Source organism: Podarcis gaigeae (genome assembly GCF_964106915.1).
Source record: "Podarcis gaigeae genome assembly, chromosome: 2".
Lineage (NCBI taxonomy): Eukaryota > Metazoa > Chordata > Lepidosauria > Squamata > Lacertidae > Podarcis > Podarcis gaigeae.
In genome coordinates, this window is record NC_139679.1 from 33,404,566 (window position 1) to 33,419,251 (window position 14,686).

The 14,686-nt window shown below is 40.8% G+C and overlaps 1 protein-coding gene across 12 annotated transcripts in view; it reads left to right on the plus strand.

Moving 5' to 3' along the window:
* MBTD1 (mbt domain containing 1) overlaps positions 1–14,686 on the plus strand; it is a 119,694-nt gene that overhangs the window by 82,405 nt on the left and 22,603 nt on the right. For all 12 annotated transcript variants that reach the window (XM_083727973.1, XM_083727977.1, XM_083727970.1 and 9 more), the window contains 9 exons: positions 1,195–1,309; positions 1,963–2,048; positions 10,430–10,547; positions 12,113–12,247; positions 12,588–12,676; positions 13,131–13,365; positions 13,645–13,700; positions 13,831–13,935; positions 14,376–14,523. In XM_083727973.1, the coding sequence (XP_083584099.1) occupies positions 1,195–1,309; positions 1,963–2,048; positions 10,430–10,547; positions 12,113–12,247; positions 12,588–12,676; positions 13,131–13,365; positions 13,645–13,700; positions 13,831–13,935; positions 14,376–14,523 (1,087 nt within the window). The remainder of the gene's footprint in view (positions 1–1,194; positions 1,310–1,962; positions 2,049–10,429; positions 10,548–12,112; positions 12,248–12,587; positions 12,677–13,130; positions 13,366–13,644; positions 13,701–13,830; positions 13,936–14,375; positions 14,524–14,686) is intronic.

Below are 14,686 nucleotides of genomic sequence, written 5' to 3' on the forward strand. Positions count from 1 at the left end.
CACTGCTGTTCCACTCACACAACATACGGTACTTCCACATGTGCAGTGGAAATGACCCTTCTCTCCCCTCTTGTGAAACCCTTCCAAATCTGTTCCAGAGAGTTAGGGGACCCTCTGGAGCAGATTTTGTGGACATGCAGGGAGAAAGAGGACGTCCCATTAAATAAGGGAGACACTGCTCATGCAGCATTACCTTCTTTACATCTTCCTTTCAAACAGCTGCATTGATATCACTGTGCATATATGTCGGAGAACACTTTAAGTACAAGCTTCAGATACACAGATGAGATTGGACTGAAGAATGCTAATCTCCACTCCATTACGTAATGAGTGTAAAAGTTGCTTTAAAGCTCGGTAGTCCAAATACTTTCAATTGGCCTCTGCAAAAGCCGGTGTAAGAATAATACTAACATTTTATTTTAAAATTCCATCATGTTTGCAATGTACATTTTTGCTAATGTATAATGCCAGCCTTGAAGGAAAGATTGTACAATGGATTTAACTGCCAAGGGCTATTTGCACCTGCAGTGTTAGATATCCTTCTAACAGCAGAATACTAATGCATTTTCATCTGAGAGCGCTTGTTAAGCTTGAAAGATCATGACTAATTCCATTGCTCTCTCCCAAATCCTAGTTCAAGAGTTTTGAATAATTAGGATTCGGTGTTACTTGTAATGTTAGAATGCAGTGATCAGAAACATGATTTTTATATATTAAGCTTATAAGCTACATTCTCTCCCCCCCCCCCCATTTTTGCTTGTGTTTCCTTTGAGACATCAAAAATTAAAGAAGATATCATGCCTTGATAGGTTTTGGTAGCATCTGCTAGTTTGTACAGTCCTTCACTGAAACAAAATATATTTTTGTCTGCGTTTTGGGCTTGGATTGCATATCAGTTTTGTAGCATATGGAATGCATGCTACACCTTTCCTATTTTTGTCAGTGCACAAATACCACGTGGTTATAGTAACATTCAGTATTTAAAGAAAATTCAAATTAATTTTAAAATAGCAGCAGGCTAGGTGGTCTTTCGAATGGGATTTACCCAGAAACTGTTTTTTAAAAAAAGCTTTCTGATTAATTCTGTTTCTGAAACTGCAGTTACATTTTGTGCAGCAGATTTCCAGAAACCCTGCTTCTAAAACGTCTTGATGTGAGTTTGAAAAGAACCTTATTCAGCTCTTGTTGTTTTAGGGAAAACCTCCAACAAAGAAGGCTAAAGTGCTACAAAAACAACCTTTAGTTGCTAAATTAGCTGCATATGCCCAATACCAAGCAACGGTACAGAACCAATCAAAGACGAAAACAGGTAACGTGGATGTTAGATGTCTCTGAGGAATTATTATTGGGCTAACATTCAGTTTTTCAACTTTGGGGAATAATTCCGAGAAGTATTGTAAGGTTTCTCTAACCACATATTTCAGCAATTTCCCAATGAATAAGAGGAATAACGTTTGCTAGTATTGTGGGGTGGGGTCTTTCAACTGAAGCTGAAGGGCATTGGTTGTTGGGGTGAACCTGTGAAACATTCTGAGGGGCTTGGCTCATGTGCCTTGCTTTCTACCCTTTCAGCTGTATTGGCATTTTCAACAGAACACATTGGCTGCTCTAGGGGTAGATAGATTTCTTTCCCATACTGCTATATCCATTGGACTGGATATAATAACTAACTGTCATATGAATCCTGATGGCATCATTGCATGGGTTAGAATTGGTTTTTTGTTTTTGCTTCTGGCCTACATTAATTAGTTCCAGTCTAATCTATATTCTTTTGTAAAAACAAGTTAATTTTCTAGAGGATTTTCTTTGGATAATCCACCATATTCACCTTGTGGTCATGCTTACAACCGTGCATTTCTGTTTCCTCCCCCACCCTAAAAGAGACTGGAAATGAATTTATATGTATTAACAATTTATTTAGTAAATTATGTACACATTGCTAAATAAAGTAACTCTTTCTAGCATCTGTTCCAGTGGAAGGCTTCAGCTGGGGCAACTACATCAATAGCAATAGTTTCACTGCCGCTCCTGTTAATTGTTTTAAGCATGTAAGTATGTTGCCTTTGATTTTATTATTTTTAGTAAATAGCTATGAAATAATTTCAACAGAGAATTTACAAACAGCGTGGTGAGAGTGGACTTCCCCTTCCTCCTACAGCTCCCTCTTCACTCCCCTAAATCTGCTTCTGAGAGCCCACCATTAAAGCAAATTTTGGGGGTATGTGAGGGGCTGCAGTTCTTGGGGAGTGAGAAAGTGTTGCTGGCAGACCAGCACAACTGGATTTTATCCTATGGCTTTCCCCCCAATCCTTAGGCATATATGAAATTTTACTGATCTAACAACTGCAATCTTGGGAGCTTCCATTTCAAAGATGCATGATGCTATTCATTTTAAATGCTAGCTGTCAAAGCTGTGTGCAAAGTTTCAAAGCAAGTTTTGGAGGTGGTTCTTGCCTGTGTGCATAGAACGGATTTACATACTAAGAAACTGTCTTGAAATCCTGTGGACCTTGAGAAGCAGCCCAGTTAATTGAAACCAAGTTAGTCTATTGGTTTGTCAGGCTTGGGTGGGGACCTCAGCCCAGCCCAATCAAACAAAGTCCTTTGAAACTGCCTGCAGATCTTCTGTGAACAAAACAGAGCTCTGCACTGTCTCTCCTTAGAAGCAGCTGGAATTCAAAACAAGCATGTTTTTCAGGTTAGTTTCACAAGAAGGAACATGTTGTAATATGCCACTCTGTCAGTAGTAAGGTGCATTGTATACAAGGCTACATAATAACGATAAGGTTGTTCCTTTTTATAACAGAGATCAAGATCAATAAATTGCTTTATTAGCAAATAGGCAGACACATCCACAGCAAGGTTGTTTTAGGAATGGGTTCAAGTGATGCTTGTAAAACAAGACTGGTTTGGCTTCTGAGTGTGCTCTTGCCAGTGGAAGAAGAATCGATTTTTGCCCATTCCTCTCACCTCTATTGCACTGGAGGGGAAATGGGCATAAATTTGTGGCCTTTCTCCCACCCTTCTGCTGGATGGGAAGTTTTCTGTGAATGGAGAGATAACTTCAGTTCATGGAAGTCAAACTTTCAATCCAAGCCCCTCTTCTCTAAAGCCCCAATTGTGATGAGTTCAGTATTTCCTTTGTGCTGCATGTAGGGCCAGTTTAATCATTAAAATGGTGGGCTGTATAGGTAATCATCAGGATTGTCCTGTGTTTTTATTGATCTTAACATTCATAACTTTAAAAGACAAATTCTACTGCCATATTCATCCCTTTCCATGATCCCATTCTCTCAGCACATTGTAGCTGCTAGATCAGAGGAAGCAAATGTGATAACAGTAATTCTGACTGGGTTCCTTCAATCCCTTTTATGAACGAAGCATGACCAAAATGAGGCAGGTGCTGAATCTTTTTTGCCTTGTAGTAGTTTGCTGTTGCCACATGTCAATGACTTTAGACATGTTGGGAGAGAACAGGCCAAAATCAGCAAGCACCAAGGGTGTGGCTGCAGCAAAAAGACAAATGATTTGTATCAGCAAGCAGAGATTGTTTCCTTCAACCAAATAAACCCGTGCAGCATGTGAGAGAAGGAGGATAGCTGCCTTCTTGATGGTCTGGTTATCCCTGACAGACTGGTTTGCTTTAAAAAAAAAGAAAAAAGAAAGTTGAAGCAATTTAAATTTATATATGATTCTGGGGATTGTGGAATTGTCTTTAAGGCTGCAGTCCTACACATGCTTTATTAGGAGTAAGGCCCATTAAACACAGTGGCAATATCTTCTGAGTATAGAATGAAGCTGAAGGTTTCATAAGACTATGAGTTTTCAGAACAGAATTTTGTCTTTATTAAACCACTAATTTTCAGACTCAGTTTGTATCCCGTGCAGGACACAGAAAAGCTAGTGAGATACCTTGGGTGAGCAGTCATATTCTTGGAAAAGAATTCCTTTTGATTAACACCCCCCCCACACACACATTATACGTGCCCCTGTATTTTGGAGGGACAAGTGTCACTGGGGGATGTTGCCTGGAATAGTGACTTCAGGTCTCAAATGTCTTAAGGGGGCACTGATTGTACATTATATTTGTATCTGAGGTTTCAGTTCAAAAGTATCTTTTAAAGCAACTATCACTGAAACATACAATAAAATCCAACAAACAACAATAAATGAAACAATCAATTACTCTAACAGCAGAAGTATGGTTTAAATTGTATGCATTAAAATATCTAGAAAATAAATTCAGTTTCACATGGTCTCTAACATAGCAGGCACCAGATGATTGTCCCTGCAGAGAACATTCTGCTGCTGGACACCCCCAGCAAGAAATCTGGTATGTTTAGCCAATAGAGAAGAAGGGGGGGGGGAGCACAATGGCACTTTTCAAAGATGTGAAAAACTGTCACATAGAAGAAGGCAAAGATCTGTCCTGGGCTCCTCAGAGGGCAGAAGTAGATCTAATGAGCATAGATTACAGGAGGGTAGATTTCACTGAGCATTGTGAAAAACCTCTTGACAGTAAGAACAGTTTGAGGATGGAACCAGTTACTTAGTTGGGGTGGATGAATGGGCAAGCTGTCACTGGAGAGCTTAACATAGAGGCTGGACAGCCATCTCTTGAGTTTGCTGTAGCTCTGGCATACAAGCCCCCTCCAGTTCTGATTTTATGATAGTTCTACTGCATCTCCTCCATTGGGTGATAACTGAGGACTTGGGGGAGCCCTTTCTCCCTCCTCTTAAAGAGCAGCAAATGAGTGAATTATGAGCTTTACCTAGCCAAGAAAACATGGGTCAGCTCTGTGGCAGTGAAGGTGCAAGGGTGGACAAGTGCTCTTTGCTGCTTGCCTGCTACTTGCACTTAGGCACGTTGCTGAGTCACAGACTTTGTAGCTGCTTTTTCACCAGCGTTTTGCTTTGGCTGGATGTCAGTCTGCTCTGCATGCAGAGTGTCCCAGGTTCCAGAAGAAGCTGGGAGAGACCTTTGCCTGAAATCCTGGATGCTGCCAGTCATTGTAAACAGTACTGAGGTAGATGGACCAATGGTCTGCCATGCGTAAGGCAGCCTCTGTGTTTCTATATTTGAGCATGTTCTGGTGTACAGTGTAGTATTATAGAAATAACGGTGATTCATGAGGAAGCAGACCACAATTAGATGTTGTATGTTCTCTTAATTCTTTCATTTCAGCCTAGCATAGGCAGATGACAATATGTGTCTCAGAATTTCATCTTGAATTCCTTGCTTTATATGGTGAGCAACACAGTGATGAGGATTGTGTTCTGCTGCTCATACTTTCAATAATCATCAACAACATAAAAGTATAGGAGGTTTTTTGGGGGGGATGGGGAGATATCTAATGAAGCTAAATGACTCACAAACGAATTACGCAAGACTAAGTATGCATTTGGAACCTAATTTTAAGGTATTTTCTAAATCGGGGTAGGGAGCTGGATCCGGTCAGTTGGCTGGAACTTGCATTGCTGCACCCTTGGGCCATTTTAGTGGGTGGAGCCCTCCCACCTGACAGTCATCTGACAGTCATCTCCCACCTGACAGTCATCTGACTTCACTATGATGTCAGGTGACCCATTTTTCCTTTGTAGTGTGGCAACTGGGCTACATAAAAATTCTAAGCCAAGTAGGGGTTGAAGTTACCCTTAGTAAGCTGACAGTAGCTGACTTCAGGCTCCATTTTTGGGTGGAATCAGCTGTGGTAACTCAGTAGCACAGCATATTTGAGCTGGTTTACTTTTGGTAACGGTTAGCTGATTGGTTGTGCACTGGCGAGGGAGCCTACCTGTCACCATCAGGAGTGCCTTTAAAGATTCCCCATTATACACTGGCAGTATGCCTTTGCCTGCTCCTCATCTGATGAAGCATTTGTGGGACTGTGGTTTGGGGGAAATGGCCTTGCAGACCAAATTGGAACCCCTGCCAGACGTAATTAGATCTATGGGCTGGAGGTTCCCCATACCTACCCTAAATGGATGTGCCTATTAAAACAGAGCTATGTAGGCAGCACAGACCATTCAACAAACTGTTCTGATAGCATTTCGTGCACAATCTGCTATTGATTGTGCTGGTCAACACAGTCATGTTTCTAATCTTAGTTTCCATGCCTGAAGTCATCTGTGCGTATATTCTGCTTTAAAATCTACCTCCAAGAGCGTGCACACTTGCAAACTTGCAAATCGGCATTCAAAACCAACTCTAGCAGCTATATGTTCTATATGTTCAGTGTGGTGTAGTGGTTAAGAGCGGTGGACTCGTATAATCTGGTAAACCAGGCTCGCATCTCCGCTCCTCCACATGCAGCTGCTGGGTGACCTTGGGTGGCTAGTCACACTTCCCTGAAGTCTCTCAGCCCCACTCACCTCACAGAGTGTTTGTTGTGGGGCAGGAAGGGAAAGGAGAATGTTAGCCGCTTTGAGACTCCTTAGGGTAGTGATAAAGCGAGATATCAAATCCAAACTCTTCTTCTTCTTGATGTTGAGGAGGAAATGAGCTCCGTTACTTTTAATTCATTCCACTGTGCCCATATAAACAGGTTTAGGGATTGCAGATGAGTCTACGTAGTAACATATAGTACATTAAATAGGCTGCCTTGTAATTAGCATTCAGATGTTCCACAAAGGAGCGCAAATGCTTCCTCTTTTTTATGTCCTAATTGCTGCTAGTGCAAACAAATGGTCGATTTGTTCCGAGGAAGTTGTGAAGTCTTATCTGGATCTTTCCCTAGGCTTAACTTCATTATAGGGTTGCATGATTTCTACAAAACATACCAAATTCCATCAGTTATCTTAATAAAAGCTTTGCATCTCAAACATTTTGCCCCGCTGCCTTTCTGGAAAAGGGGGGGGGGTGTCCTATGGAAAGTATATTTTTTGTTGCACAAGCCCCGTTTTTAAAGGTAATGTGCATTGGATGGATATGGAATCATTAAATGCAACAGATCAGGGTCACTGCAGACCCAGCAAGAATCTTCATCACTTTTTGCTCACCATGCAGACCTGGCCATATGTGCTAGAACTGGGATTGGAAACTTGTGGTCCTGCGGATGTTAATGGACTCCCAACGCCCATCACCCCAAGCTAGCATGGGCAACGATCAGGGATGATGGGAGTCATTGTCCAGACACAGGTTCTTTATCCCCCTGTACTGGTAATAGTACAACAGACAAACATGACAGCTACTAGCATTGTTCTCTGCATCAGATAGTGGATGGTCTTAAACCTATGCACACTTGGGAGTAAGTACCATTGAACTCAGTAGAAACTGTTTATTTGGTGCATTGTAACCTGGTTTTCAGATGCAATTTATTTATAAACTGTATGTAATTACATGAGGAATATTTTCCCCCTTTTCACTAGATGGCACTGATGCATTATCAGCTTACTAGCACTCCTCCCCCTTTTTAAAATGCAGATATTATTCTCAATCCAGAGAGATATGTGAGGTCTGCATGTGCAGTGGAGCTTTTTCTGTCTTATTCCATGCAGCAGCTTTGTCTGAAGCAAGCAGTTATTTAAATTTATGCTAGTTTTTTTTTTAAAAACCAAACAAACAGCAGCTCATTTATTGTGGGGTGGGAGAGCCTGCTCTTGGGTGGGGTAGCCTTGTGCTTGCACCCACATGAAGGGAACTCTGGTTTGTGGCCACTGCACATGCAACAGATATATCAGGTGCACCTGGAAAATAAAAATCTTGCACCATAGTTCTAAAGCCCCAAAGGCCTTAAATATTTCTGCCTGGTGTTTTTAGTGCATTTGAGAAAAGCCAGTAGTAATACTTAGCTATTCCAGGCAGAGAAGTTATAGGGTCAGCCTTTTTTTTTGGGTTGGGAAGCCCACTTACATGAACCTGGACCTTGCCCATCAAGACCTTCCTGATTGCAACTTACCTTGCAGGGAAGGCGGCTGTCCCTCCCAGATAATTCCTCCAGAGTGTGCGCTGGATCAGAGTGGTGGCCCAGGCAGACCTTCCTTTTATTGGGAAGGAGCCCAAGATGGATGCCTTCATCATGAGTTCGAAAGGTAAACTTGTTCTTATCTGTATGCTTATGGTTCTGCTAGTAAGCGTATTGCGCAAGAGAAGACAGTATGCTGGATATACACAGTGTACCATCGTTTCAAGGCCACGAGACCCAAACCCATGATGGCTTTCTTTGGAAGCGACAGCCATATGGATTGGTGTAGGAGGAACTAGCAGAACCGCGATCTTCACAGACAAGGACAAGTTTAACTTTCTGCTATACCCCTATACCAATCCGAAACTTTGAAACCTGATGCATTCAATTTTGTTTCAATCGAATGGAGTTTTTGACGGGCATGTGCGACTCACAGGGATATATGGCCCCAGTCTCTTTCTCTCCATATGGCCTACCTCACAGGGTTGTTGTTAGATTAATTACTAGAAAAGAATCACTGCTGTCATCCTGGCAAAGTTCATGCGGGTAACAGTTTGGGACAGGTTGTGTGCAGAGCTGCAGTATGAGATAGGATGGATGCATCTGTGACTCTGGGGCGTGTGGTTCCTTATGACAATCTCTCACGTGCCCATGGCTCCAAAGAGGTTGACAAGCCCTCACTGTAGCCATTGCGCCACACTGTGATATTTCATAACTAAAGGAATAGATACCACACATACTGTCAGCTAGGTGACTCCCGCTGCAAGCATTGCCCTCCTGGCCACATTTTAGCTTCAGTCATGCCCAGCAGTATTTTCTCCCCCCCCCCCCCGGTACTTTACTTTATGGAAAGGGGAAACCACAATAACTTTTGAATCACGGATTGGAACTTGACCACTTAAAAGGTCTACTTCACAAAAAGGCCAAACAAAGTATATCAGTACTTTTCACCAAAATTTGAAAGAAATATGTGATTTCTTTATAAATGGGAAAGAGGTCAAACTTTTAAACTTGTTGGATCTGTGATAATTTTAATTGGATTGTTCTTTTTTTTGGGGGGGGTACTTTCATACACCTCATCGGGTAGACCATGTGTATGCAAAATTTCAAATTCACCAATTCTGTTAGCTATAGCCTGTTGAGACTTACCATGACGGAAGTTGATTAACTGTAGAAGAACTGCCCTGCTTCTATTATCAGCATTCCCACCCCACAATAATACTCAGCCTAAATCTGTTTTCTGAACCTTGACAGCACCTGGCCATAAAGAGCTGCTGAAACCTCCTCCTCCTCCTCTTCCTCCTCCTTAAGAAGTGATCTGATAAAGACCAGAATTCATTCAAAATCAGAATGTTCCTGTTCACAACTAGATCAGTTTCATTCTGGAGATGATACGTTGCTGAGATACATTCATGTTACTACTTCTGTATAGTTTTCATTTGATTGTCAGTCCACTATTTTAACTAGTCAGGATTTTCCAACCCAATCCTCAACATGTTTACTCAGATGTCCCACTGAATTCAACGGGCCTTACTACTAGGAAGTATTGAGGGCTGCTGCTTTAGGTCATAATGCCTCCAGATTTGTCACTCCCAGACTTCTATGTATAGCTTCCAAGTTGACGGCACAAATATTTAATGTGGCATGTATATTTTCTGCTAAAGCACTCCTTACTCCCTAAGAGTTTAAATAGACATGTTTTCAGTTAACATTCCCCTCTTGTGTAAACTATTTACCTTGCCAGAAAAGTAAGGTTGGTTGCCCTGGAATCACTTGCTGACACATCTGTGTAAGGAGACTGACTTATTTCTTGTAGCTTCTCAAGTATACTTGAGAAGGAACTTGAATATTTCCACAGCTGGATTAACTGCATGCTTTTCTAGCATGTGCAGAAAAGAAAGCTATTGTTGCAGTAGCCCATTTTAAAATATTAATCAGCAAACCTTCAAAGGTATTTCATCAGTTCTTCATTAAGTTAATTCATTATAGCAAACTCTGCTCATTTCCTATTTAGTCCAATATCTCTTGCCATTCCTGTGTTGTGCATTCTGTTGTTGCTGTTCCTGAAGTAGTTAAAATCTGCAGAAAGTTCATATTCCAGGCTCACCCACAAATGAAGTCATTTTCTCTCTTTTTAAAAAGGAATTGCAACTAATTTGCACACATTGACCATTGCTAAAAAGGGAAAGCTACACAAATCATTTTCTTCACACAATACTTTAAGGAAGTGATGCTACAATGAGTCATTAATGCAACAAAGGACTTCAAGGATAATTCAGATTTTTTAACTATGAGGTTACTGAAAAATAAAATTACCGTAAACCTTCACTGGTTGTGGCAGATGAGAGAGGGAGGGATTCACTGTCATCAACAAAGGTAAGCCATGAATTAACTAGTTTTACAAGCAGTAACCAGATAGCTTCCCCCGGAAAGAAAAGCCAGAGAGATTGGCTAGTATTAATAGGTGGAAATAGGTATTTTTTTATGAATTACATGGTTTCTAACTTATTTTCCTAACATTGCAGGCACCTATGGGGACTTGCTGGGGTGACATCTCAGAAGGTGTACGTGTAGAAGTCCCTAACACAGACTGCAGCCTACCTACCAAAGTCTTCTGGATTGCTGGGATTGTAAAATTAGCAGGTTACTAACTTTGCATAAAATAATGCATTTTGAAGTGTAACTGTCTCAATAAATAATTCAGGGATTTTAGCAGGTGTATATATTATTTAAAACAAAATGCATAGCAGAAGGGATAAGTCTTCAGTGTTGAATGATCCTTAAGGTTGCCATAGTGGGGCAAGTTCCTATTAAGTCAACAGTGGTTTACCAAGCAGATCTGTTTGAAACCCTGCCTATAAGGGATGATTCTGTGGAATTTAAAAGACTGTCATATTCAGATCTTGAATGCTATAGACACTTTTAATTGTAGGCTTTGTTGTCATTCTTCAGGGGGTGATAAGGAGTAATTGTAATTTTTGTATTATTAGAGCTACAATTTATATGTTTTCAACTTTAGGGGTTGAAAAACTTTTCAGTAGTTTCCGATTCCTGATAAGTCTCTTGCTTGTGATTTTGAGCTAAGACTCATAATTTCCCTGCAGACTTCATTATGTGAAATTCCCTTTATGATCAACACACTGCTGTCCTCCAAGCAAAGCACTCTAGGTGTTTGAAACAAGGTTATACACTCATGGCTTGTGGCTCTTTCTTTCTCTGTGACCTTTGAATGTTTGCATTGAGATAGCGGTTAAAGCACCAGCGTAGGTCAGGCAAATTAATGAAGCTGAATTTGCCAACAGGCTCCCAACACATAGTTTAAGAAGCCTCATGTAAAACAAATTGCCTTAAAATCCAGGGAAAAAATATATTTCAAGGCCATGTCTTCTAACAGTATACTGTGCAGGAGTCGCCAACCTTTTTGAGCCTGTGAACTCATTTACAGATTGGAGAAATGGTTGTGGGCACTGCATGCACGCAATAATAGGCGCCAACTCCTAGGGGCCCAAGCAATTTTGGCTTCCCAAATATTTTTTTGAGGTGGCTGGGCCCCCTCAATATTCAGAGGACATCACACAATGTCCCTCCAATCCTTCGGAGAAGCTGGTGCCTCTGCACTCACGGCAACCTGTTCTATTGGCTACAATAGATTGCTTCATTCAAGCTTAATTTCCGTGGAGGAAGAGACCTACGAGGGCTATGCTGGTGACCCCTAGTATAGTACAGTCGTACCTTGGAAGTTGAACGGAAGCCTTTCTGGAAGTCCGTTCGACTTCCAAAACGTTCGGAAACCAGAGCGCGGCTTCTGCAGCCTGCAGGCCAAGCGGAAGTCACGGAAGCCGCATTGGATGGTCAGCTTTAAAAAATACTTCACAAACCGGAACAGTCGCTTCTGGATTTGCGGCGTTTGGGAGCCAAAATGTGTGAGAACTAAGCTGTTTGAAAACCAAGGTACGACTGTAACATCAATGTAGGAACTTCCCCTATTGACAAAGTACATTAATCTCCTGCACACCTACCCCAACCTCTACTGTGGTGCCTCCCTTCTTTCACAGCTGTAGTATAGGCAGTGGCAGCTGAAGACCACTTCCAACATCAGCTCGCTTCCTCTGGAAGCTGTTCCAAATGAAGGGGAGTGTGTGTTTGATTGTGCTACATTTCTTCCTTAAGAGTAGCATGGATCAGCATGAGATTTCCTTCTCTTTCAGGTTACAGTGCTTTACTAAGATATGAAGGCTTTGAAAGCGATTCAAGTCTTGACTTCTGGTGTAACATCTGTGGTCTTGATATCCATCCGGTTGGTTGGTGTGCAACAAGTGGGAAGCCTCTAGTGCCACCTCGATGTACGTAAATCTGACTTTTAACAGGCTGACCTTTAGTTGAATTTATCTTATGCTCTCTGTACTGATCCTTTAACTTGCATTACATACTCTCTTATGTTAAGTGTAAGTCTGATATCACAACATCTGTATATCTCTCTCTGTATTTATCATATGAATGGATATGCTTGCGTCTAACTCACGTTGTTGTCAAAATAGCTAACGTATCTATTCACGATGATAACGTATCTGGATTTCCAGTAAATTCTGAAGACAATAACTTTTTGACATTGCTCATTCAGTGTCTTGCAGTACAAATTTTCAAAAGTGGTTAATGTCTGTTTGTTTTTCTGAATCTTGACAGCCATTCAACACAAATACACAAACTGGAAAGCTTTTCTGGTGAAACGACTCACTGGTGCCAAAACTCTTCCTCCCGACTTTTCTCAGAAGGTGAGGCTGGTTTCAAAGAAGACCCTTGTCAGCCTTTTTGGCTTATTTATTATAGTACTTACAAAATGCTTTTGAGCATGAATACTCTAAAAACTGTTACATAAAAAAGTTAAACAGTAAAATGCAATATGAAAATCAGAATTGGAGCGGAAAGCAAAAGCTGGCAGCAACAACAAAAAAGCAGCAACAGTTGGACCAGAAACAAAAGTTTCCAAAGCCTAAGTTATGAGACCACCACAGGAAAAGCTCTTTTCCTAGTTGGCAGTCTAAAGTCTGAAAGTGATGGTACCTGTCTTTGTTGACTGATCATAAAACTGGGTGTGGAAAGGGGAACAAAACAGGGAAAAGCACTCCCTGTGATACTTGTGGGCAATAGCAGACTCACATAGCCATTGTTGTAGATGGGTATTTGCAGAGGTACATATGTTAACGCTGCACGATTATATGTTTTCAGGTGTCAGAAAGCATGCAGTATCCCTTTAGGCCTTCTATGAGAGTAGAAGTTGTTGATAAAACTCATCTCTGCCGAACGCGGGTAGCAATTGTAGACAGCGTAATTGGAGGCAGGTTAAGATTGGTATATGAAGAAAGCGAAGACAAAACAGATGACTTCTGGTGCCATATGTACAGCCCACTCATACATCCCATTGGTTGGTCTCGGAGTATAGGACATCGGTTCAAAAGATCTGGTAAGCTCCTCTTGTGCAGAGTTTCCCACAAACAAATTAATATATCACATTGATGTTTACGTCAGCTTTCAAGATACTGTATGAGAGTCGGACAGAGAAAGATGCTTTGAGGTTTGCTTGCTTTTTAAGCCATCAAGTGGTGTATACATTTTATGGAATAAAAGTATTTTTTTAAGAATGCTTTATTTGGTTTTGGTAGGCTTTTGTATTTTTAAAAGGTCACATGTTTGAAGTAGTAAATTAGAAATCTTCATCTATGGTTTTCCCCCTTTTTCACAGATATTGCCAAGAAACAGGACTCTTATTTTGATGCACCCCCACATTTATTTGCTAAGGTATGATGTTTTGCAAGGAACTTGATTTATAATGGAAGGAATTGTTCATCAGCATTGAAGCTGCAGAAGCAAATAGACTGTGATGCTGACCTGTGTTGCTTCCATTTGTTGCCTCAAAATGTTTCTTTAGGTAAAGGAAGCCGAGTCAAGTGGAGAATGGTTCAAGGAGGGGATGAAATTGGAAGCCATAGATCCATTAAACCTTTCTGCAATATGTGTGGCAACAATTAGAAAGGTAAATATATTAGTTTAATTTTGCTTGTAATTTCTGTTGCTATTGCTCTTAAGTGAATTTTCATTTTGTGTAGTTATGTATTTTATTGTGTTTTGTACTTCAATATATAATTAATTGTTTTGTGATATAAAACTAATGCAAGGGGGTGGGGAATTATATTAAACAAACAAATCATATGGTCTGCCTCTGCTCCCTTAACTCATTTTTTAAGGGATCAGGAGCATTACATAGGTACTGGTTGTAACCAGCATAGTGTTGTACAAAAAATTCAGGAACCATATGGACAATATTGTTGTTTGCCTTAAAACAGGGTTGCCAAATCAACCAGCAGCTGAATTTCTCTTAAAACTTTTGCTCTCCACTTCCTGGTATTTCCCCACCTTTAAATGACTTTAACTTCTAAATCTTAACTGCTGTTTGTTTGTTTTTTGTTTATCTAGGTATTAGCAGATGGATATCTTATGATTGGGATCGATGGCTCTGAGGCAGCAGATGGGTCTGACTGGTTTTGTTACCATGCCACCTCCCCTTCTATATTCCCCGTTGGTTTCTGTGAAATTAACATGATTGAACTAACTCCACCCCGAGGTATTCATACCTTCTTGTGCATAAATCTGTACATGTCTTGCAAGCCGTGTTATGTGGAATAATTCATTTCTTTTTCCTTAAGCTTGTTTGCAAAAATCATATCCTTTACATCTCTGTTCAAACTCTAGTTTGGAGTTGCCGAACCAATCGTCGTTTAGCAGAC